The sequence below is a fragment of the Ambystoma mexicanum genome, chromosome 12, assembly GCF_040938575.1.
Source record: "Ambystoma mexicanum isolate Mex_15411 chromosome 12, UKY_AmexF1_1, whole genome shotgun sequence".
Taxonomy (NCBI): domain Eukaryota; kingdom Metazoa; phylum Chordata; class Amphibia; order Caudata; family Ambystomatidae; genus Ambystoma; species Ambystoma mexicanum.
Window position 1 is genome coordinate 1,015,422,337 of NC_090936.1, and position 24,685 is coordinate 1,015,447,021.

General features: G+C 43.6%; 1 protein-coding gene across 3 annotated transcripts; it reads right to left on the reverse strand.

Moving 5' to 3' along the window:
• LEP (leptin) lies at positions 1-24,391 on the reverse strand. 3 transcript variants are annotated; one of them, XM_069629561.1, is made up of 3 exons: positions 24,200-24,391; positions 5,390-5,564; positions 1-1,508 (listed from the first exon to the last, which is right to left on the reverse strand). In XM_069629561.1, the coding sequence occupies exons 2-3, from the start codon at positions 5,537-5,539 to the stop codon at positions 1,149-1,151; spliced, it is 510 nt and encodes a 169-aa protein (XP_069485662.1). In that variant the 5' UTR covers positions 5,540-5,564; positions 24,200-24,391; the 3' UTR covers positions 1-1,148. The 3 variants fall into 3 exon arrangements, with proteins under 3 accessions (XP_069485662.1, XP_069485663.1, XP_069485661.1); XM_069629562.1 differs by lacking the exon at positions 24,200-24,391 and adding an exon at positions 23,891-24,015; XM_069629560.1 differs by lacking the exon at positions 24,200-24,391 and adding an exon at positions 14,599-14,749.
• Between the last annotated feature and the right edge of the window lie 294 nt (positions 24,392-24,685).

Consider the following 24,685-nt stretch of genomic DNA (forward strand, 5'->3'; position numbering starts at 1 on the left):
ATCTAGTAAAAACTTTAATTTAAAAATACCTCACAGAATAAATAAATAAATACATTTTATTTTTTTTAAAAAAAGAACTGCTTGCTTCCTCTGTCTTGAAAAAACACCTAAGAAAAATTGATGCTTTTTTAGGAATTGAAGAGAATAAGGCTTACAGCTGACAATAATAAATAGACTATTGAAGACAGATATCGCCACAGAAATGTAACACAATTTAAAGTTCACAATATTTTCCCAATAATCCAGAGACCAATATTCTTCTAAAATGAACATTTCTGCTTTTCTGTAAGAACTATTGATCATTGTTTTTCTTGATAAATGTGTGAATACTTTGTAATGTTGAAATAAAAACTATTCTTTTACTACGGATAATTGGCAGATTACCATCACACTAAATGAAGATACCCCATTCCAAGATGGCTGCCATTATAAAAGGCTACCTGGGGACTTGATATCATAGCCCTTTAATGCTTTTGAAATATGCCATCATTTAATGAAGACATTCAGAGTGACCGCTGTAAGGCCAAGCACAATCGGCGCCATGATTATTCAAAGACATTGACTGTGTTCTCTTTTTCGCAGTTTGATTAAACGGTATATGTGACTCCCTTAATTCAGCATTTTCAACAATGCTGTTTAGTATTAAATATAAATAAAAACATGTTTTCCCATCAATACCGTGGAACATTCCATTGAAGTGTTACCCTCTCGCCTGCGTGAGGCCCTTCTTTCTGAAAGATAAGACATATGAGGACTTTGGTGTTGCGCCACAGGGATATCTGATGGGAAGTATAACTTGCAGTGCCTCACAATTAATAAATAACCCATATAAAACATGTCCATAAATACAACTTAGATAACACAAAAATATAGATTTTTGAGTTTTCCCAGGTCAACTGGAAACCCATTGCTGTCATGAGTGCTGTGTAACCTCCCGAGCCTTTGACCCCTTTGTTAGTATGGGGGTACATTGCCAGAGCTTCGGTTCACTTTTTCCCTTGAAGATGTTTGCGGGCCGAAGGAACCACGAGCCCTCCCAATTTGGGGGTCTGTGGTTTAGAGTGCTTTTTCTTACAATAGCATTGTGGAGTTGGACACAACCATGTTCATGGTGGGGTTCAATATCCCAGAGTCTGTTTTTGTTCCCTTCAGCAGCTCAAGGTATGCTCCAAATGTTTGACAATGCTGTGAAGGTTCTTCTGAAACCTATCCAACGCAACTTTCTCCGTTGTGAATGGAGACTTGGCATACTCTTCTGTCAGGTTCCCCAGAGTGTCTGGATGCACGCTCTTCCGGGCATTGCAGCCAAGCAGAGAACTTAAGGCATGGAGAAGGCGCCGGAGGTTCTCAATGTCGCTGAGGATCTGTTCCATGTTGTCCATGTGTAGGCTGGAGAGGATGGCATGGAAGATCTCTAGGGTTTCGTCTACTGAGTCCAAACTCTCCAGGGACTGCTCTCCTGGAATGAAGTCTAAGCCGCTCACCTTCAGGTTCATCGGGAGAAGGAACTGTGGAATGGTAAAAAGACATTTCTATTAGATTGCTTGAAGAACTCTCTAGGGCATGACAGTGGGCTCTGCATAAGAGATCTTATCGGTTTCCAAACTATGGTTGCGGTTTGGACATACGTAAATGCAAATCCTTCAAAATGGTGTCACTCCATCACTATATAAATGTTCTTAATACATCTGTATATGCATGCATTTATGTATATATTTATGATGTTCATCTACATATTGAGGCAAAATATTTAAGTAGTGGATTAATAAAATAGTTTCCACGACAAGACAGAAGAAAATGCCAGTGCCAGTTACCATTCCAGGTAAAGAGTTATAGCGTTTGCATTGATAAATACCCCCAAGCCAACCTGGATAATGTAAAAGTAACTCATGCCATGGGTTGTGCTATCATTCGGCATCCCCATTTGATTTCATGTTTTGTTTTTTGTGCACTGGAGTCTAAGGTCTTGCCGCCTGGTCAACCTATACTGTTTGAAAGCAGGAAGTTGAATAATTCTGTATCATATATGATAGATTGTTATACAAATAATATATAACCTACACTTCATTTCAACTATTCAGTAGGTGAGGTTTTACAGTAGATCTTTTCCATTTGCAAACAGCAGTTTTCAAAAGGATTTCGTCTGTAGAACTACCCGGTTTGTAGCTCCCTGCAGCCAATGGTGGGCCACTAAGATGGTTTGTTTACCTTTCCTGGGAAGGTAGCTTCCGATTTAACAAAAGGAATGTATTTCCTTGGTTCACAGCTCCTGATTAAACAAAGGAAATTGGTTTACGAGGTTCACAGCTGCTCCCTGCATTGTCCTGTTCGCAATGTGCACCAATGAACAGATTTTCATGGACACTAAGCACATGCTTTGCTTTGAGTATTTGAAGTTACTGAAATTTTTAGAGAATATTGGATCTAATTGATTAAGTTCACATTCAAGACTTTCCAGTAGCTGAAATCCATATTTCATGTGTATGATGTTATCCACGTGAATTATGAAAAATAATTCACTTGGATGACATCCATCCTGTGAAGTGTGAGTTTTCAAACCACTGCTGTTTGTGCAATGCAGAACACGACTAACATGTAATAGGTGTACATGTCTTACATACACAGCTTTGACTACAAACAGCACACGTTTGATATGCTGCATGGAGAAATACAAAGATAGATCCCTATTATGTGGAAAATGTGGTTTGCCAGATTATTATTATTAGCATATTTATTGTGCGCCAACTTAGCTTCGGGAAGCAACAGATCGCTTTACAATCATAGGGGGAAGAATACAGTGAGGGAGAGAAAAAAGCGGGGAGTTGACGGGAATGCGGGCAATTGGCAGTATGGGGGGAAGACAGTGTGGAGCGATCATCAAATCTCAGGTAGAGTGGGGAGTTCAGGGTTTGTGGACCTAGGTTTTAAGGAGGGGCCATTCCTTGAAGAGGAAGGTCTTGAGCTCTTTCCTGAACTATAGAAGTGACGTGGCAAGTCTGATGTTTACGGGGAGGTTCCAGAGTCTTGGGAGTGTAGACAGACGAGGCCTGTTTTCTCGTTCTTTGCCTCCTGCACTGTCGTAATTCAAGTCTGCACATTTCCTTTCTTCTGGTGGATCGCAGGCCTCCAGAGATGCTGAGTTTCTCAGTGAGGTACCTTGGGGACTTCAGGATGACAGCCTTGTAGATGATGCAAGAGGTTTTGAAGATGACAGGGGCTTGCAGTGAGAGCCAGTGCAGTTCGATGTGGGTCAGGTGATGTGGTTGAATTTGCAGAGTGCTTTATGCAGCATGCAGGACACATTTTGGGGGTGCTAGGGTTGTCGCTGAAAGGCCTTCCGAAAAGGCATTGCCAACATCCAGGTGGGAGAGGACCAAGGCTTAGACAGCGAATCTGAAGTTGTTTTCTGGAATGAAAGGCTTGATTTTCCGCACAAGAGAAAGTTGGTACCAGGCCCTCTGTGTCTTACTTGCTATGTGCTGTTTGAACGTGAGGTGTCTGTCGATGTTGAACCCAAGGGACTTGGCACAGGGGGCCAGCTGGGGTGTGAAACCCCAAAAGTTGAGAGCAGAGAGCCCGGTCTGGATCTCAGGGTGTTCTGTATTGTTAGTCAGCAGTAGGAATTCAGTCTTGGAGGGGTTGATGTACCTGATTACTGCGGTGCCAAAAATCTTGAATCAGAAAATTCCGAATTCGATAACCGGGACACCCCCGCAAGCCCTGCTCCCTTTGTTCTGCATTATGAGATTCTACATTTTTTTCTCAGCATTTTTTTTTTGTATTTTCAGGTATTACCGATATAACAGTGAGCATGGCAATAGAATGGACACAAACTTTGAAGAGAGCTAGTCACTTTCTTTGTCACCTGTGTTCTGCCTGCAGAACACAGATTTGAACCACGGCAGGGCTGATACATGTTTAAATCCTTCTAAGATTTAATTTACTTAAATTGGGTAATAATAGCATATTTTGTTAGAGCTCTTAGAAGCCGGAATACAGCAAGAGACACTTTGTAAAAACGTGACATGTTTTTTAAATATTATTATAGTTCGATTTATTTATTTGACTGTCTTGTTTTGTCAAAACATTGCTTTAGTCATCGTCTTACAATGTCTGAATCTGGAACTAAAGGTAATTTGTGTCTAGTTTGACCGTGTTGCTTTGTCTTTAGCCAGATTCAGAAATGATCATATTTGCTTTTACATGACTGCGATATTTACAGGTTTATTTTCTCGTGCTTTTATTGAATATGGGTGTCAACTTCTTGATATTTTCATGCACATGTTTTTATGCTTTATTGAACATGTTTGTCTATTTTTGTGTTAATAAAAGTAATGTTCAAACCTAGTTAAAGGAGAGCTATGAAGATGTTGCGAGGCCTGCAACAGACAATCTTATACGGGAGACGTAAAGGGATATGCCTCTGGGGCGAAAATACAGCAGAAGAAGTGATCATGGGCTAGTGGAGGAGAGGCTCTCAAACAATGGGACACAATCTAATGCCTGACCTGTTTAGGGGAGTTATGGAATGAGGCTCAAGACGAAAGTAAAGAGGTCCCGAGCAGAAAATGCAGGAATTACACAGGATCACTTTCCAGCAAGAATGCAAAAAACATCTAACAATGAATACTAAGGACACATGAGAGTCCTAATGCAAAAGCAGAGCCAGAATTGGAGACTGAGTTGTGTCTAGTGAATTGTGTTTCAGCAGAAAGGGAAATATCAACACTATATGGGCCGGGGAGACCTTATCTCCCATTACCCATTAACATGGGTGGATCCGTCTTTAGAGTGCTATTTTGAGAATAATGTCACACTAGTTTTCAAAATACAGGGAGACAACAGCAAACCAACAGAATGTATGGGATTGTTATTTTGGGTGATGCAGAATTGTGTAACAAGACCTGGAAGTATTTCTTTTAAGTAGAGATTGGGCCTGATTTACACAAATATTTTTCAATGGGAGAATCCCATTAATGAACACTTTGTTAATCAGCCCCATTATCTTTAAAGTGGGCTAAGTAGTGAATGCTACCACAATAGGACTCCGAATTGAAGCAAACATAATTTAAAAATGACAATTCTGTAATCCTTAGTTTCAATGGCAATTGGCAGTGTCTTGTTTGACTAGGTAGGCATGTTAAAGAGGGTCATACAGTACATAATGCCATAATATTCCTCCAGCCCAGACCACACATCACCAAACAAAGGGGTATTATGGAATTATCATTACTGGTGACTATACAGCCCCTTGAAAGTATAAGTCCCTCAGAAGACGCTATGCAGGCAGGGTGTCTGACACTGGAGGTTTTGTGGTAAACAAAGAATGACTGATGATTAGAAAGGGTACAGCACGCATGGGGTCTCGTCTCATTGGCCCGTCTCCTACCTGGCTTGGATGCTCCTGGAGTCTGGCCATGATGGTTCTGGTGAGGTTTTTGGCATCCATTCTGAGTTGGTCCACCATGATTGGCCGACAGTGGAAGGTTGGGATCCACATCCAGAGGAATCCAAGGAGAGATAAGCCAGAGTAGCGCATTTTCCACAGATGTTTCTGGAGAGGCCTAATCGTGTGAGAGAGAATAGGGTTCATGTTATTGACCTGCTTGCAGTGTTCGTGCAGCATACAATATGCCACCAAATGGCCACAGAAGAGTGCAGGTGCTACAGGTTTACACATGGTCAGGGAATCGGTGGAGCCAAGAGAAATATGCTCAAGCAGTATGTGCACAATTGACATAGTCCATGTATTCTACACATAATCTAGACTGATTTACAGTGGGTCACTTCTGGTTGGGTTGCAGCACAGTGGCCATTATTTCTTTCTTTGCTTGTGAGGAGGCAGCAGAGAAGAGCCACCTTATCATCTTGTTTCCTGAGGAGTGATGAGGATTGCCACATGCAGAGAATGCAATACAGCTGGATAATAAGAGAGATATGGATGTAGTGAAAGAAGTATAAGACTGAGAGACGGACTGAGACACAGGGAGAGAGCAGAAGTGAAGTCTAGCAAGAGTGAGACAAAGGGGTGGATAGAGACAGTGTAGGAAAATGTGAGGGGGTGAAAGGAAGTGAGAGAAAAGGTTGTGGAAAGAATGAGAGATAGCGAGAGAGAGATTAACAGAGCTAAAGAGGGGGTCAGAGAGAGAAGAAGTGAAGCATTTTTTATAGGGAGGAGAAGGAGATGGGGAGAGACAATGTCTGAAAAGGTCAGAGAAAAGAAGTGAGTAAAAAGACTGGGAAAAGGAGAGATGACGAGGGAGAGGAGAAGAGAAAATGGCATAGATTGGGAGTGAGAGAAGGATGACTCCGCTGAGAAAGAATTTGTGTGAGAGTGAGACAAAGAAAGCGAGGGCAAGAGTTTCCTACTGTTTAGGCTGCCTCCCGGTCCAGTTTATACTGGATGGTGTGTGCCAGTGCTTATGCCTGGTTGGGATTTGGAGATCAACAAGCCCCAACACGTGAAGGTTCTCAGGGCGTCCTGGACAGACAGATTGCAAGAATGATGGTCCTCGTTGAGGCCTGGAAGCAGCCATACGAAAGCTCAATGTGCTCTCTGGATCCTTCCAATTCTTCTTTTCCTAGATCCAAATAACTTCCTAAATGTACAACCCTTTTGGGACTGAAATGTACGTAGAGCATATTTTTACTTTTTGTGTTTGCATTTTTTTGGCCTATTACAAACCTTTTGGCAAATGAACGTTTTAATCCATAATCAATCACACCATAAAACCTTCAAAAAGAAAGTCAGTTTCCTTGCAAGTCAGATATGCAAACATGTAATGTACATTTAGTCCTGTTTCCATTATCAATTATCACACGTGGTTATAAGGAACCATCCTCCCATGTTCAGGATACCACTCTAGTAACCTTCCTGAATACAATTTCTACGAATTGAACTGCGGCTAAAACAAGTGCGGTCCGATCCCCTCTCAATAGCAAATTCCACAAATCACCCGGGACCAAGGAAGCAAAGTTATTTTAAAAAACTCCCAGAAAATGTCCTAATAGTGGTAAAAGAGCATCTTGTATTCTACTTCTGATACTAAGTTTATTCCCTTTGTATGGTTGACGTAAGTGGTTGACGTAAGCAATGTTTTTATTATAAACGATATGTCCAGATCACACAGGCTTCTCCAGATGTGAAATACTCTTATAATGTGAGTTGGTTGTACTTTGTGCTACTTTCAAGTCCTCTTACTCCACATACAGTGATTTATATGTCTCACACTCCCAGCAGAACCGCCAAGAGGCTCCCACGTGATTGTCATTGGGAAACATCAGGAGACTAAAGTTCTTTGGCCAGGACTCCACAATCTGTACAATTTGGGGAGACAGGATTAGAACCCCTGTCTGAATGGAGAGTCTACAACCCCTCTACCACACACCCAACAGTGAATGGGCTGCAGTGCATTCGACTGCTAGTAAATAGACTTTTTGGAGACTCAACGCCACACTTTAGGATCAGGAATAAGTATGTGCAAGGCCAAATAAATCTCACTTTTTTGTTTTAAAACGTAAAATACAGTTTACCAGCTAGTAAGTGTTCCTGCTGCTTGTGTAGTGAAGAATGGAGAAAGCAAAATGTGTTTCAGGCTTGCACTGGGGCTTACTATTACATCAACATTTTGAATGGGGAAAACACATTTGCCAAATAAATGTTGTGCACTCTTTTCTTATTTCCCGTTATGGAGAGAGCAGCCTACTTTGCTACACTTTTCAAGTGTGAATAAAGGTGTTACGTTTGGGGTAAAGGCTGCTTACTGGAAACAATAGTTTTGCCATTTCATTTGATTTGAGTTAGTGCACACGTAATTCTAAGAAGCAGCCAAGCGCCTTTAGGAGAAAATGTATTGAAGAAGGAGCATCTCAAAAATGAGATGCTCGACATAGTGCATGCAGTATGGGGGTGTAGTCTGGTTGATACCACAGGATGTGATCCCCCTCTGAACGGATGCCGTTTTCAGGCGACATTGTGTATGCAGTACGGAAGCTGTCACAGCCTGCAACCACACACAATGTTTTTAGACTCCAGTGCTTAATTTGTGGGGGTGCTTGTCAGGGCTTAGCCCTGGCACTTATTTCTGAACCCCCGCACTTATTGCTGAGCCCAGTTCGTGATGATGTGGTTCTTTGGCATCGTTATTATTTTAATTGTGAGTCGGTCATAGTAGGACAACAAGCAACAAGAGTGTGCGCTGGTCAGGGCCTCTGCATCCTGGGCTGCCTTCTTGTTATTCATAGACCTGATGACCCAGGCTGGGAGGTTAAATGTAGCGAGGTAGACATGGGATTTAACGGCCCGCCAGCCTGAGCTTTTTTAGTCCCGAGCGGGCTGTAAATAGTTTTCCCTTTATTTTATCCTTCTGACGGGAGATCAGCTCAGCGGCAGCCCATCTCTCGTCAGAATGGGAAAAGAAAATGGGGGGGAAATTGCGGCCATAAACATGGAAAAGGGACTTTGTCCTTTTTCAGGTGATGGCGGCCATGTAAAATAGGTTACAAAATGGCCGCTGTCATCCGAAAAGGGACCTAGTCCCTTTTTCTATGTTAACGGCAGTGGCCATTTTTGTTGACATTTTTTTTAACCGCAGCGGGCCGTGAAGGCACAATCGCGACCTGGAAAGGCGGATTGTGATTCGTCAATCCGCCTTTCCCAGATGCGAATGATCTATTTTCAAAAATAACAATGATTGGGAAGATGACAATGATGGTCACTCATACTGATCATGCCCGCACACTGCTCCACTCTGCTTGCATGACATTGGTGCAAACTCTCTCCTGTAATAACCAGCAGCCCTGCCACAGAAGAGTGTGGGTCACAAAAGCAGGACAGTCACCAGTCGGCAGCCCAACTTACTCGCAAGGTCAGTGAAAAGGCCAATGTCGAAGACGAGTTCCAAGCTATACAAGAAAAATTTGCTGCAGTGTTTGACAGGCAAGGTCATCAGTACCGTCAGGATATTGCCTGCATTTGTGCATCAATTTATCATAGGAGGAAAGCATGTTTGATATTTGCTTTCTGTGGATAGATGGCCAACATGTTCCACTTGCCTCCGATAGAATCAGAGCAAAATGGTAACAATGATGTTTTAAAAGAAAACACAAACATTTATCTTATTTTGAGATACAACTAATGTGTATGTTGATTGGTATCAGTAAATCGCACAACTGCCATAGTCACTGCCTCCATCACTCCCACTGAACCAGTGGGAGTTGCAGCTTTGACCCCCAAATAGATTGACACTGTTTAGAGCAGCTGTGTTTATTGCACACAGTGGGTGGGGAGCTGTCCACTCAGTAGTGTCACAGGTGTTCTAGAAAACAAGTGGTCCCTGGCAAAGTAAGCCCTGCCCCAATCTCACTAGAACCATAAATTTGTAGAAGGAAAAAAAAGCATTTTGAAAGATATTTGGCTGCATAAAAATAAAAATGGGCGCACAGTGCGTCTAGTTAAGAATTATCTAATTGATTTAGAACTGGTGCTTTTCGAGCAAAATCACCAAACATCAAAAGTAAAAGTGGAGCATCTTTTGGAAATTGTAGAAAACTTAAATTGGTTAAAAAAAAATATGCATATACTTATGCACATTCGATAAATCAATGACACAGAAAAATAAATCCACTGTAGTACAAAAATGATATTTACACTGCAACATTTTGGCTCCCTCCTCGGGTAGAACAAGCTTGCCTTCGGCTGCTCAGTTCACAGTGTTGCATTTTACAGAAAGCATAATCAGTAAAGATTCTATTTAGAATCTGGAATGAATGCAATCTTGAGAACAACCCAGATAGTCCTAGATACACTTGCGTCACAGGTCTGCAGTCCACGCAGATGGTATGATGTTATGCTCGAGTGCAAAAGCTCTCTTTTCAAGATATAATCCACGGGAGAAAAGTCTTGAGTCAGACAGCGAGTGGTCAGCATGGGCAAAATGTAGGCTGTGGGCTGGTCTGCTCTCTTCTCCTTCAGTGAGCACAAAGGTCCTTGGTAATTTGGTCATGAGATTGGCGTATATGCAGATGTTCATGCACACACGAACACAGTTTCACTTTATGTTTAAGAATGGTTTGAAAATCTGTAAATCACGAGAATAGAACCGACATCTTAAATTTCTAGAAAAAGCGTCCACGAGTCACTAAAAATAAATTCTATTAGAATTGTGTGTGGGTGTGTTGGATGAGATTGTATTATTGAATCAGCTGCTGTTTGTGTAATGGGATTGTGGTGAGGGATGAAAGACAACATGCAGAGAGGGCATTAAATGTGGGCTTTGAATCATTCATTCCTCCGTTCATTCATTTTCAGTTAAAATTTAAAAATGTAGACATTAAACCTCAGCATGGAAGTCGAGAGTAACGTTTGATACTCAATAGCGCAGAAGGAGTTGTGAACCTGTCGCTGCGAAATGAAAAATGTGGACAGTGATCAATTCGGTCATGCTGCAATGGTGGCTTTCAGGCAAAAAATAAAATAGCTTAAACCTGGAGTTGTTTTGGACTGTTTCAGTGTATTTTTTTTACTCTGTTTTGTGGTGCTTCGATGCACTCGTGCGTGATTTACATTTTATACAAATTAAATAAAACATTACAGCTTTCAGATAAGACCTAGACTGTCTCAAGAATGGTGCTATTTGGAGAAAAATGAAAACAATGAAGTCGTCGTTGAAGTGGTGCCAGTAGATTGCTGGCAAACTTTCCCACACCACCACCAATCTTCCTTCTGAAAAGTGCCACCAGTGCTATCCAATTAAAAACATATTATTGTTGAGAAGCGCCAGGACTAACCAATTGAGAAATAAGCACAATGTTGAGAATTGCTTGTACTGCCATTTTAGAAATGTTGCAATGTATCTGAGGCATGCTGGTACTAAGACATTAAATGCATTCCAATGCTGCTGAAAAGTGCCAGGATGCCCCATTGAAAAAGCTGCATTTCTGACAATGGTCTTCCTGCATTTTCTCCTATGGGCCAGACAGACAACTTGCCGGGGAGGTCCAGTTCTCCTCTGTGGACACGGGGCCTGATTTACAAAAGCATTTTACAGTGAGGAAATCCTATTGAAAAAGGTTTTGTAAATCAGGCCACTGGCGTCCGTTTCACTAGGATGGCCTACAGTAGACTCACTGGTGCACATAACTTTAGCCAGTGGAGATTTACACGTCTTCAACAGGCTCGAAGACTAAATCTTTCGGCACCTGAACAAGATGTCCCTTATTTTCAGTGGTAAACGCACAATCTCATATAGTGCAACTAGCCTGAAAAAACGAGACACACTTCTGCCAAGAGTTTCTGGAACTGTCCCATTAAAACACTGGCTAAGAAATGCTAGTATGGGCCTATTTATTTAAAGCTTTCTTCGGCCTGCCATTAGCTCCCCGCCAAGCCAGCTCGGGGGAGTCTTTCAAGGTCTTTCCATGGCGCGGCAGGCGCCCTATTGAAATGAAATACGCAGCGCTCTAAGTCGACTTTGTGCTTTTTTTGTGAATTAAGCCAATTTAGCATGGAGGCCAATAGTACTTTTGCAGGGCGAAGTCACTTTGCTCCGCTCTGAAAATTAGGCCTGGTGCAAAGTGTATTTTTGCAGTGCTCACGTTGCTCCATTCTAAACATTCTGTGAATGAAGCCCAGTATTTTGTGTTGCATGTCTGAGTCTTGAAGGTAGATCTGAAGAACCCAGAGAAATGCATTAGGCTTTCATTAGTTTGCGTTCTTGTACGTTCTGCTCAAGATGGGTAAACTCATACTCTTCTGCTTGGTATATTTAAATGTGCATTTGTCAGGTTGTTATGTGTATTTTTAGAAGATATGTTGTCCAGAGTCTACATTGCAGACTGATCTCAAATCCAAAGATCCCCACTTAACTGAAGTGTGTTATCCTGGGCACATACCTTTACCTCCCTGTGCATTGTCTGTACAAAGAAGTAGCTCTTATAAGTGTTTCTGTCAATACTCTAGGCCAGGGATGTGCACTTTTGTTCTCCAGACATTTTTTACTACAACCCCCATCAGTCTTAGCTAGCACAGTCAATGGTGAGGGACCATGGGAGTCGTAGTCCAAAATACATGCAGAGCTAAAGGTTGCAGACCCCTGCTGAAGGCTATTGAAGTAGCCTCACAGTTAGTATTACTCAATACATTATAATAATACAAACCATTCACATGTTGCAGAATCAAAGACTGATGCCACTCCCTCTTATGCCATTTCTGTTTGGTCATTTCTTGTGAGGATAATACATTATGCAAAGTAAAAGGCACCGGCGTTTGTGTCAACACAGGGTCTTATGAATCCCAGACCCAGCACTGTATATGTCTCACTCTTGCTAAGTGTCCTCTGATGGAAGATAACGCCACTCTCCTGTTTTCTATTGCTTTTTTCTGTAAAACCTTATACATCTTGCCTGGACTGATGGCAGATTACCATACGGTGGTGTTATTTTAAATGCTGCATCCCTTGTATGCCATGCGTATACATTCATTCATGTTCCCTCGTGTGTCAGGCATACACATGGCTAAGTTGGTGCGGGTTTACTTTTTAATAATGATATGTTGTTTATATGGTGTATATAGTGGCAATGGATCCCGCTGGGTGACAAAATGAGGCCTTCATTGGGATAGAAGTGCTGTACATTAAACATAATTTGCATACAATTATAACCCAACCGAAGCTGGTATGCATTTATCGACCTCAGAACGATGAAAGGTGGAGTTGACTTTGAGTTCGCAGGAGCAAGCTCTCAACCTGCTTAGCTATCTTACTGCTTGCAGAGCTATCTTACTGGCTTTTAAAAGTCGCCAGAGTGACCAGGAGCTATGTGTAAAAAGTGGTGATATGCAAAAAAAAGAGGTACTTTGCTCAGTTTAAGCTCGAACATTTGGGTATTATAATTATACTCGATCACTATACATTAAATGCAGCACTGGGTGAGCATGTGCAGGGTTGGAAATTAAGATTCAATGAGCCAGAGCTAATACCAGCTCCTGCATGTCAGGCTTCACTGTGTAGGCAAGAGTTACCTCTCTGGAGCCACTAGCGAGTATGCAGCTCATTGCAAATCTAACTTCAACATGAAATGCACACCTTAACATTTTCCTCAATTATTTTTAAATGTCTGCTAACTCTTTATTTACATTCTTAAACACTCAAAGTTAATGTCACATATACATGTTTAAGGCACCAAATGGCATGCAGAGACAAAAGTAGCTCCCAGCCATTTTGAACCCTGATGTGACACAGTGACAGTAAATAGGAGTGATGCAGTCGACACCAGTGAGATTTACATTGGTTCCTTAACTCGTCCGTTCTGGTCCCCACAAGGGCCCATAGTCCCAGACTGCTAAGGAAAATGACTACCATACACACGAGAGAAAGAAACTACTACTCTGGTGGTTTGGCGCAGCACTGAAGCATAGTAACTTACCACATGTAGGTAAAACAAGACCATTTTCCTAGGACGGGTAAATATGTCTTTAGGGCAGTCAAGTGGTTAATGATCTTGAGATACCACAAGACATAGTCATAAATGTTCCTGAAAGTGGCAACTAAAACCAGTTCAAGTCCAAACTCCCAGCCACAGGATATTCTAAACCCAGTTCTGAGTGAAATATCAAATACATTCAGTAACTAATGCAATTGAACAAGGCATCCAGATCTTACAGGCAGAAATCAGTTCCCCCAAAATTCACCAGCGGATTGAAGAAGCAAAGACTGACTAAGTGCAAGAAACACAAACCTCCACTGGCCTCCTAGCAAGTTACGTTGATAGTGTAAGAAACGATGTTGATAACTGGCCTCCGACCCGCAAATGCGGCATAATATTCCCTGCACACAAACTTGCTTATAGTCCATGGGGTTAAACATGCCACTACTCAACATGTTGCCTGGTAAATGTTTATACAGTGGGAGAACACACATAGGTCCCCAATGTGCATACGGCACAACCTACTACAGTTTACTGCACATTTATGCAGTAAAATATGAATCGGGTGGAAACGAGCGAGCTGCTACTAATTTCAAGGAATTGTACCTCATTGGCGGCCTCACCCTGCACTGGCCAGCACAGAGGCCTGCAAGAGTGGGGAGAACTGGTCAGAGACAGGATGCACGATCTGTGTTGGTCTCTTGCAACATGTTTTAAGCAGTTCTGCAAGCTTTGGTAAACACTTGAACTGACATCCATTTTCAGAGTGGCGAGCTTGACATTTGCCTCTAATGTGCTCTGCTCCCGTGTGCTTTATGCCAAACTGATTAGTGAAATAACTTCTGTCTCCCATGAGCAATTCTGGGCGGCAATATATTCTGGCCGGTCTTTGATTATAACTGGGGTAGCCTATTACATCTGGAAAATAGTGGTTTTACCTTCACAATTTTGATATTTTTCCCCTATGTAGTTTGGTATTTTCGTGTGATGAAAATTGCCTAAAACTCTTGAAATGGGATATATAACTTGCCAGACGATGGAGTGAGCGAAAAAATGAAATGTATAAATGGAATTAGGAATATGAAGATGTTAATGGTTTGGAGGTATTGTGTAGGGAAGTTTGCACTTTAAAAAAATTATGAATGATTAGAATGTGCACATTTTATAAATACTTACCTGGTGGGACAAGAAGAGGACGAAAAGTCAAGTTGCATGGAGCTCCTTTCAGTGGTTCAGAGGTCCAGCTGTCAACTGTTGAGATTAAGAGCTGCACAGAGCGGGCAGCTGAGGCCGTGAGCTCAGTCCGAGCTCTTCTTGCCTGTTCGCAATTCGTCTCTCTCAGGCGAGACACTGCAGGCCAACCTTTCCAAGTTGAAGTGGCATGCCCTGTATCCCCCACACAGCGCATGCGTTCACTGATGCGCACGTGCGGCGCGGAGCCCGCGAACACGCAACAATGTTGCATATGAATTTCCTTCTCAGGGAGAGGCTTTCGGAATCCAACACGAGCATTGTGAAAAGCTGTCGACCAGTGAGCTAGAAAGGGAACTTTATTTGTACCTTATTAGTCAAATTGACATTCGCAGAGTAATTTCCTTTTGCATCATGTTGTTGCCCCCCCTTAATGTTTGCACCTCAGGCAGCTGCCTAGATTGCCTTATGCAAAGACCGGCCCTGCTTGAAGCTAATGAAGCTAAAAAAAAATCTACATTTTGCCAGTCATGAGAGCTGAGACATGGGGCCTGATTCACAAAGCGTTTTTAATGATACACATGCTTTGTGAATTAGTCCCATAGAGAGATCTTTTGACCGTCATCACACAATTCAGTCAAGCAATGAGCCAGGATTAGGAAATGAGAATCTGTTTTGCAATGCAATTAATTACTTACATCCTTAAATGTAGTGCTTTTCATTTGAAACCTGATGTTACTCACTTAATCACCCTCAAAGGGATGAAAGGCTGAGCGGACCCTACTATGATTGAAAACGATAGGCGGTACACAGATCCGTGCCATCACGCACTTAAGGCTGTGTGTGTAATAGCTAGACCACATGTATTGCTTCCAGAATCTTTGACTGCAGTATTCTAATGCCATAGGATTCTCAGGAAGCAAGTCGTTGTCTTCCGGTGTGGTTGCCCTGCTGGGTATTTCTTAGCATGATGATGTGGGTGCTCGGACTTGCATCTGTTCTTTCTTTTAGTTCCCGGAGGACTTGGGAGTTCTGGAAGTGGCGCAAAGGCACATCTGTAGTGCCCATTTGGCGGGAAGGCTTGTTCGACACCCCCAGCGCTCGTTCCCTGCTTCATCACCACTTCGTCTGGGAGCACTCTCGGATGCAGCAGCAACTCGCCCGGCTGCCGAAGCCGTTGTGCTCCATTGGGGTCGCTAGGGTGGGGCCGGGGGGGGGCCTGTGCCCTTCCTCTGAAATCCTGTGCCCCTCTTGCACCCCCATACAGTGGCGTACCGAGCAGGGGGAAGGGAAGGCAAGCTGCCCCCCCAGAGGCTCTTTTGAGGGACCGGGACATTTGTCAGTGGGACACCTCTCCCGTTAGGCGCCTCAATGTGTGCTGAGCAATTCCTGCTCAGCACACCGATTGTCCTGGCAGCAGAAGACCTTACCTTTCCAAATGGGAGAGGTGTCCCGCTGCCAGGACAATGTCCCAAGGAGCTCTGCACAGCAGAGGGGCGCTCATGTTGCTCTGTGTCAACAAAGCATTTCAATGTGAGCCATTAGGCACTGATGGTGGGTCGAGGGGGACTCTTAGCAGGGACTTGTGTCCCTTTAGAAATGGGAATGGGAGGGAGTAATCATAAGTGAGAAGGGTGTGTAATGTTAAATGACTGTGGCTTTAAAACCCATGGGGGATTTGTTAGGCTCACATTAATCTACATAATGCTATTGTGAGTGACTTTGCATGCAGGATGGGGAGAATAAAACTAAAGCCATACTCTTATTTCTTATTGCTCAACATATTTCTATAACAATGTATATAGTGCATAGTTAGTTTATTATTTTTAAGCACATGAAATGCAAAGAAAACCTTTATAAATATCTATATCAACTAAACCTGGGAAATTGCTTCTATTGTCCACATCCCGGTTTCACCATTTAACCAAAGTTTGTGATACTGGGCAAATCATTTAATCACACTGTGTCTTATCTACAGCTTGTACATGTTTCACTTCATAGCCTATGTTAATATGTCACGCTGTTATTTAGAAAAAGCCTAATGGGTATAGAGTTGCACCATACATAATAATAGTGCAATTAAGGTATTTTGCACCACAATGTTATTTGCTACTTGGCTTACTTATGGCAACTTATTCTAAAGTCACTTCCATGGTGCCTCCAAGTATCAAAGACTGATGACACTCCTTTTCTGAGAACTTATTTCTGTTGGTGCAATCCATATGCAAATTAGGATGTTTGCATGTATTTTGCCCCATGGCGCCTGGACAGAGCTCTAATAGATGGGTTTCCTGCATCTGTAATGATTCTAGAGTTTTATTTTTGTTGTTGTGTTAAAATGCCATCTGCCACTAATGTTACCCAAAAAGTAGATTGGGGTAGGGGTGGGCGGTTTGGGGGAGCGAATGAGACCATATGGAATTGCACGCACTGCATTTGGAGGGAAAAGTAGCATGATTTTTTTTCGTGCCGCCCCCCCGCCACCACTCTTGCAATGCTGGATACACCCCTGCCCCCCTGCCTGGGCTACTCTCTCTGCAGTGCTGCCTGGTGTCCACCCGCAGGGCACGCACACAAGGCAGCAATACACAGGGACTCAGTGCTGCTGTCAAGGCAGGCTACGGGCACAGCAAATGCAGTGAAGAACGCACCATAAAGGTGCACACAGGACAGCAGCACGGGGTGAGGGTCAGCAGTCAGGGTCCAGAGCTTACCATTGCTGCTGCATGCGTGCGCACACATGCGCAGTTAGGTAAAAAGGCAAGCCCTGTCCTGCCTGGGGGAGTGAGGGCACACTTAAAAAAGACCCCAATTTGAATTTCAACAATCAGGCCGGCCCGACCGTCGATTGTTGACATTCAAACTGGGGTCTTGGCCGTAGTTCGCCCCTGACAAGGGTTTCCTGACTGAGCCCCCAATTATCTAATCTGCTGTTCTCCTTTCCCCAGCCGTCACTTGCTCGTTTGCTGGCTTTTCGCTTAGCCTGTTTTCTTTCTTCTGGCCTGAAAGGGACACACTGCACTTGAGACATCAGAGTGGCTCCATCTCTGCAGAAGTCACTGCTTTAAAGGTTCATATCTTGACGCTGCTTGACCTCTGTTATAGCGCGTACGCTAACACACACTGCTCCTCTAGTTCATATGTGCGCTCTGGATATTCTCCTGCTCTTGCTACATTTGCACTATAAAATATCCACACAAAGACACTGAGAAAGGAACCCACAGCACCAATGTGATCTGCACAGACCTTCCAGAAAAGCACCCGCCGCCAGATGCGAGATGCACAAAAAGGCATTCTGAACTGTGGGTATAAATGGCACACTTGTGAAAGGCCACCTACAGCGGATGCGATTAGGACACACTATGGACACTATCATTTCAAAGTAACTAAAAATGGCAGGTGTCCATTACCAGCCAATGTCAACAGGCAACATCTGAACAAATAGCCCACGGAGCCCCAAAACCAGGAGTGAACTTAACTGATGCTGTGTGCGTGATTGGCGATATATCGAGTTTTAGAGATATACCGATATATATTTTCAATATTGATATAGGATGAGACAATATTGTTAACATCAAGATATATATAAGTATACAACAGAATTGCTTGATGTATAAATGGACAATTTTTACCTACCCCAGACCAATTTGGACTACTTTGCCTGCATCAATTTGGGAAAAGCATACACATTGCCCTTTTATAGGCAACCCCCCTACTTTTGCCTTTGGCCCCCTCTGTGCCCCCCTAAATTGAATTCCTGGAGACCCCACTGGTGCTAACTGCTGTAGGATGCCTCAGGCTCATGCTTGGAGCTATGCTCTGGCCAACTCACTACCGGTTCCAGGGCGCCGCTTCAGCCCCTCGCACCCCAGCTCCACATGCTCTTGAATGGCCTAAAGCCGAGCCCAAGGTACAAACCGAATGACCATGGTGCAGACAATTTCCACGGCCTCAGACTGCATCCGATCAGAGTCTACGTTTTATTTAGTCTAGTGCTGGCGTTTGGGCTGGATTTTCCCAGAGCTGGGATCCGGAAAAAATGTCTCCCCGGATCTGGAAATCCATTTGTACCCTTCATTTAGTTTGTTCGGACTGCTATGGTATCGGAACTGGGCCCGAACTGGCTTATTGAGCTTGTACTCTGCAGGGAATTCTGAAATATGACAATATTTAAGCACATCTTTTTAGTTTTAAAAGTGTGCACCTTTGCTACTTAACTGGCAACTTTATAGGAAAAGCTCCTCCTTTGGGGTTATTTTCCATATGTTCATGATTATTCTTCTGAGAGGCAAATGTTTATCAGGTGCTGGGGGGGTACAATCTATACCCTCCCCCCTTGTATGTGAGTGGTGGGACCTCACAGTAAACATATCAATAACCAGCACTGATTTTGGCTCCAGGTGCTATTGCAATCCTAACACTCGAGGAGACCATTGTATTTTTCTGTACACGTTTTCTGTACGAAGAGTCCATGTGGTGACTTTCTTGGCACAGTGTTCAATTTCGAAATACATATGTAAAGTAATTCGTTTTATATAGGCCAAAATGCCACCTTAAAGCGATTTTAGGTTCTTCATACAGTGTTAATATCTTGCATACAAACCGCTTCTGGCTGACTCAGCCCTTCATCCTTCCGAATTCGATAAAGTGAGTACCATTAAATTGGGTAATGCTAACGCTTGTTATTGTAGTACTCGAAGCCGGAGGAGTCAGATATAAAGCACTATAAAAAAAGACAAATCATTCTTCGGGGGGCTTGGTGGGGGCAGCGTGGACAGACAAAACTGCAAAAATGATCTCACTATTCATAAAATACAGACATTAGCAGCAGAGTTGACCACACATGAGGGGGTGAAAGCAGGGGAGAGGTCTGGTGCCTTTTTGCTATGTACCATGGTGCATTTCTCATTTGCATTCTTTTAGATAAAGTTGTCGTGTGGAAAAAAAAAAGAAAATCACTTGTTCCCTCGGTGGAGTCTTCCCAGGTTGCCAACGAAGTAGGGTACTTATTTTTTCAAAGGGGGGCCCACTGACCAAGGTGACCAGATGACCCTATGTTATTGGAAGATCCTTTTCCAGTCCCTGACATTCTTTTAAAAAATAAATGAATAATTCTAGGAGCGCTTTGGTTAGGAAGCCATACGCCATCTTCTCAACTGCTTTTCTATGTATATTGTAAAACTAATACATATTTAAATTAAAAAAAAACAAATGAATGCATTCTGGGACTTGTAGTGTGTGTTAACTTTAATTGGGCAGATGGGATGTCAGCACCTGAAACCAACTATTTGAAAACGGAAAGAAGATGGTTTGCAAAAGTGGTATCCTGGTGACACGGACTCGTGGAGTCACCAGGCCTCCTTGCCCTCAGCAGCATCCTCGCTCTGCGGCTGGGTCGGTCGGCTCGGCTCTCACCAAGCTTTCCCTCTGCCAGTAATGGTGACTGGGCACTCGAGTCTAGCAAGGTAATAGTCACAAGAGGACACGCGTGTGGTTCAACACTACCACAGAATCAGCTGTAGGCATCTCCAGGCTAGAGCCGTTTTCCAGTTTAACACAAAAGGATAGTTAATGTCCCGCGAAGAAACATGCAGAGAAGTTCGAAGTGAAGGCACTTAAAGGACAAACACTTTATAACATGATTGTGGCAGAAAGGAGTATATTTATCTATACCACCACTTTTTTGTAGGTGTTTAATGCAGAAATTCACTGCGGAATTCCAACTCGGAAGTATGAGTCATTTCTGAACTCGTAATTCGTCAAAGGCCAAATACAGCGGTATTTTAAACTGCCGCCTGGCGCCTGCTTTTGCTGTTTCTTCCTAACTCATAACGACGCCCTGTGTGCTCTGGCTGTCTTTCTGCATACATGTTTCGCTAGCAGAGACACCGCGTGTGTCTACATGGGATGGTGGAATGAGCCCTGGGTGCCTCTTGTTGGATTCCATTAAAGGAGAACAAAGGGCTAAAACCTGCATGAATACAAGCTGCAAGGCGACAAACTGCTCCGGGCACGGTCGGGTTAAAAGCGCCTGGTGCGCTGCTCCTACTTGCATAGCTGATCGTTGCGTGTGCTTTAGTAACCGAAAGAGTTGTCCTGGCTTCTAATTCCGGCTTCGGCACTTCGCCAGAAAATGTGTGATCCTGAGGCAATCATTTGTCTCTCTGCCTCCTTTTGCAAATATGTGTACTGTAACAACGCCCGTACAGTACACGGTTCCAAAAACCACGTGGCTGCGCCGCCTGCCAGTTGCATTCTCTTTGCTCTTAATGCGGCTTCGAGGTCACCCACGTGTACCATGATGTTCCGCGTTCTTCCCCGCATGTTAGACATGCTCTGCTGCATTAAATGACCCCTGTTAGGCGCGTCACTTCCTCTAGGAACAAGGTCTGCATTACGGCGCACATTTAAACAAGTGCATCCTAAAACGCCCTGACTCAACAACGAGGTTGTTTGCTGTCATCGCCAGTCTGCCTAAACGCTGCCTGCTTGGAGACAGTACCCTCAAGAGAAACGCTGGCATTCCGTGCCAGGCTCGATTACGGGAAAAGGCGGATGTGTGATCACAGTAAACACTAACATTCTAGCTGCTTGAAAATAAGTCTGCCGTAGTAATACCACGTTTTATATAGTGCGTCCTGTTGGACTCTTGCTGCATCTAAATGCTGTAAGAATAGCTGTTTTGTCACGTTGGGTATCTCAGCTGGATGAAGTGCTGAGTCAGCACTGGCAACTCGCTCATTGCAGGTTTAATTCACTGAGCTATGCTATCTTGCTTGCATTTTTGCAGGGCCACCTCCCAGACGCTGCCCGGTTCTTTCCATGCAGCATGCAGATGAGGAAATACCAGGAAATGCAAACCGAGCGTGGCACGTTGTGGAATAAACCGTAGAGCTAGTTATGGTGATTGTAGTGGGTACTGTGCGGTCATAGAACTTCTAAGTACACCTGGGCATGCCCCCTGCAAAGGCGACGCCGCATGATCTCCAAAAGGCGGCTGTCTTCAGCAGCTAGCAATTAAATAGAGATTAGCAGCATTTTATTCATGAATGCGATGTAACCCTGTCATGAAGGCAGTCGCGTGTACTTGTTTCTCCCTGACTTCCTATCCAACCACTCTCTCCTCCCAGCTCTCATAAACTTCGTACTGTTTCCGCCTTTGCTTTATGCTTCGGGGACCAGAGGCAACCTAACCGACTTAACACAGCTTGGTGCTACAGCCTTTCATCTCCTAACTCCTTCCCTTTCTCCCGTCTTCTCTTGGAACACTTTGGAAAAGCATCTGTATGTGTTTGGCGCTAAATAAGCAATTTGACATAAAGACATGGCATTTATGCTAAAGCGTCTCCCCTAGTTTGGGAAACATTGCCAGAATGGCGAGAATACTTGACTAAAGCTTGTACTCTGAAGGCTTTTGATACACCTTCCAAATCCGTGCCAGTTGGAGACCCCGCTGCCGCACCAACACCGGTATCAATATGTGACTTCTACTAGGCTTGGGCCTGGGGTTAGAGTCAGCTGGTCACAACTGGGCTAGTCCATTGTAATAGTCCCGGGCCAGCAGCCACCAATACGACTCCAAAGCTATATGAGCCACGTGGCTGTAAAACGTATGCCGGGCATTGAAAGGTTGTAAGGAGGTGATTCTGTTACTTTCCCTGCAGACATGTATGAGGCATATCCTGACCCTGGAATTAGGTCTCTTCCTGCCATCCTATGTCAACAAAAACGCACCCAAAACCGAGCCACACAGCTGTGAACATCATGCAGCCTTGATCAAGTAGCTAATCCCTTGCAATCAGATCATTTCATAAACTATTGCAGCGAGGGATAGCTCAGCAAGCAAGAGAGCTCTGCAACTCTCATCAGCCGCACAGGTGTGAATCCCATTAGGGCCTCCGCAGCTTTTCATCCTTACAAGGTCAATACATTGAGAACCGTTACATTAGTTAAAAACACAGATTATAGCGTTTATCAGCAGGGAGACCTAGCCATGCGGCTGTATATCCAATGTGATTTCATTGCTGCATGTAAAAACCTAAATATGCCAATAGGTCACCTTTTTAGGACGAAACTGACAGTTTGATTTAAGTCCTCAACACCATTTCTATCAAGAAACCTTTACAGAGTTTTCACGAACAACCTTATCAAAAAAGTAAACACCTCTGATGATGTCTCTTTCCCCATCCCAACTTTCGAAGAGTTTGCCCCATTGAACCAAAAACAAACTAAAAATAATCCGGAAACTTGTCATGTCTCTCCAGAAGCAGTAATGAATATTACTTGGCAGCTGACAACATGATTGATAATATGATAAGTAATCTGCCTATTCATATATTTTCAATCTACCTATATGCTATAAGAAATCAATACAAGCAATTGGTGAGATGAATTATGGAGAAACTTGACAAGGCTCTAGTAAGCCCAGGACAAAGCTGCACTGCACATTCTGTGCTCTAAAGAATTCTGTATACCTGGGGTCCATTAGAGGGCACTGAATTAATAATAAATAAAACACGAATTAGTCACAGATACATTGAGTTATAAACAGAAATATTTTAAGCACTGATCTTCTGCTTTATCTTTAAATCAGTGTCATTGTTCACTAAATAACAGATACAGCAAATACCAGCACGAACTACCATCTCAAATTGGTACAAAAAAGGCACCCCTATTTGAAGTGTTAGTAGAGAGGCCAATAAATGTATGTGCATGGAATATGAACTCGATTCTCAATCTACTGAGTAGGTGCCATACATACCCAGTGCTGGGCAGTGTGAGAAATACACATTTGTGCTTCAAGCTCCAGTACTATCTATGTGGCCTCTTTTCACAAGCACCAATGCCGCTCACTATATTCCCCAAATCACACACACTCGATTCGGTTCACAGTGTATTCCATACAGAAATAATCACACACATCCTCTCACTCCCTGCCTTCTGCTTAGACTGCAGTCTATTATAGCCTTAAAAAGATGTCGCATTTGACCTGCCCCGTGAAGAGATTTAGACATTGGCAGATCTGGCTGACCAATCAAATCGACATTCGTCCAAAAAGCCTGTTTGAGTTACATTTCAAAACCACGAACGAATCTCTTCAATTTCACAGGGGAAAAATATAGAATATTCATAAGTCCTGACTCGATTTGCCACTACACTGACAAACATTGTCAAAATGACACAGCAGCTGAGCATGCACCCATGTCCCCTTCCTCTTCCCTCCGACCCTCGGCCATCCCTGGTTTTGGCATTTCCTCTACACTAAGTCATACCTTACCCCTGCTTGTGTATGGGTATGACAGAACCATTAGACCCAGAATGCAGTGCTGGCAGTAGTTTTGAAAACCCGGCGTAGATCTCAGACTTGCTCCACGGGTTGGGCTAGCCTGACTTTGCTGAAGCGTGCGAGCTACACACGTGGCATGCTGACACAGTGCAGAAAAATCCAGGGCAATGAGTCAATCACCCCCCCGCCCAACCCCCCCTACCCCCCGGGGGCCTGCTTGGGGAGGGAGCTGTCATCTAGCAGGAACAACACAGACATAGCAAGATCTAGTTTCTGGGCAAGTAGGCGAGTGTGTCTTACCTTAAACTCCCTGGCTTTCCTTCTGTCACATCTCCATGACTTTGCTGCCTTTTTATAGGAAGGGGTTGCCATTGCACAAGAATAGAGGCTTACTCATGCAGGCTGTCAGTTCCTGCTTCAGGCAGCAGGTAGTAGTCACCAGGCCCCACTGCAGCTATGCCCTCCCCTCAACCCCCCAGGAGACACACGGATGCCCGATTCTGCTTTCTCATGCTAGGCTCCTGTAGACGGTGTTAAAAAGATGCTTCTGAAAAAAAAAAATCTGGCAGGAAAGAGCTGTCTGAAGGCTGCGGCTAGTCCACATGGGTGTAGTAAAAACTTTTAGTGATTTCACCGTTTTATGAATTCCAGCTCCTGACTTGTTGGCTTTTGTGGAAACCGCTGCTGTTCCTGCCAGGGCTTCTGTGCTGCACTTTCGTTTCACCGAGAGACTGAGTGGGAAATGTAAAGCAAGTCTGGTCAGTGCAGGATGGGCTAGGACTGGAA

Coding starts and splice junctions, on each gene's coding strand:
- LEP (XM_069629560.1), bottom strand. CDS start 14,636: ATGCAACTTGACTTTTCGTCCTCTTCTTGTCCCACCAG. Junction 5,565..14,598: donor TCCTCTTCTTGTCCCACCAG/GTAAGTATTTAT, acceptor TCACACGATTAG/GCCTCTCCAGAAACATCTGT. Junction 1,509..5,389: donor TCCAGGAGCATCCAAGCCAG/GTAGGAGACGGG, acceptor ACCATTCCACAG/TTCCTTCTCCCGATGAACCT.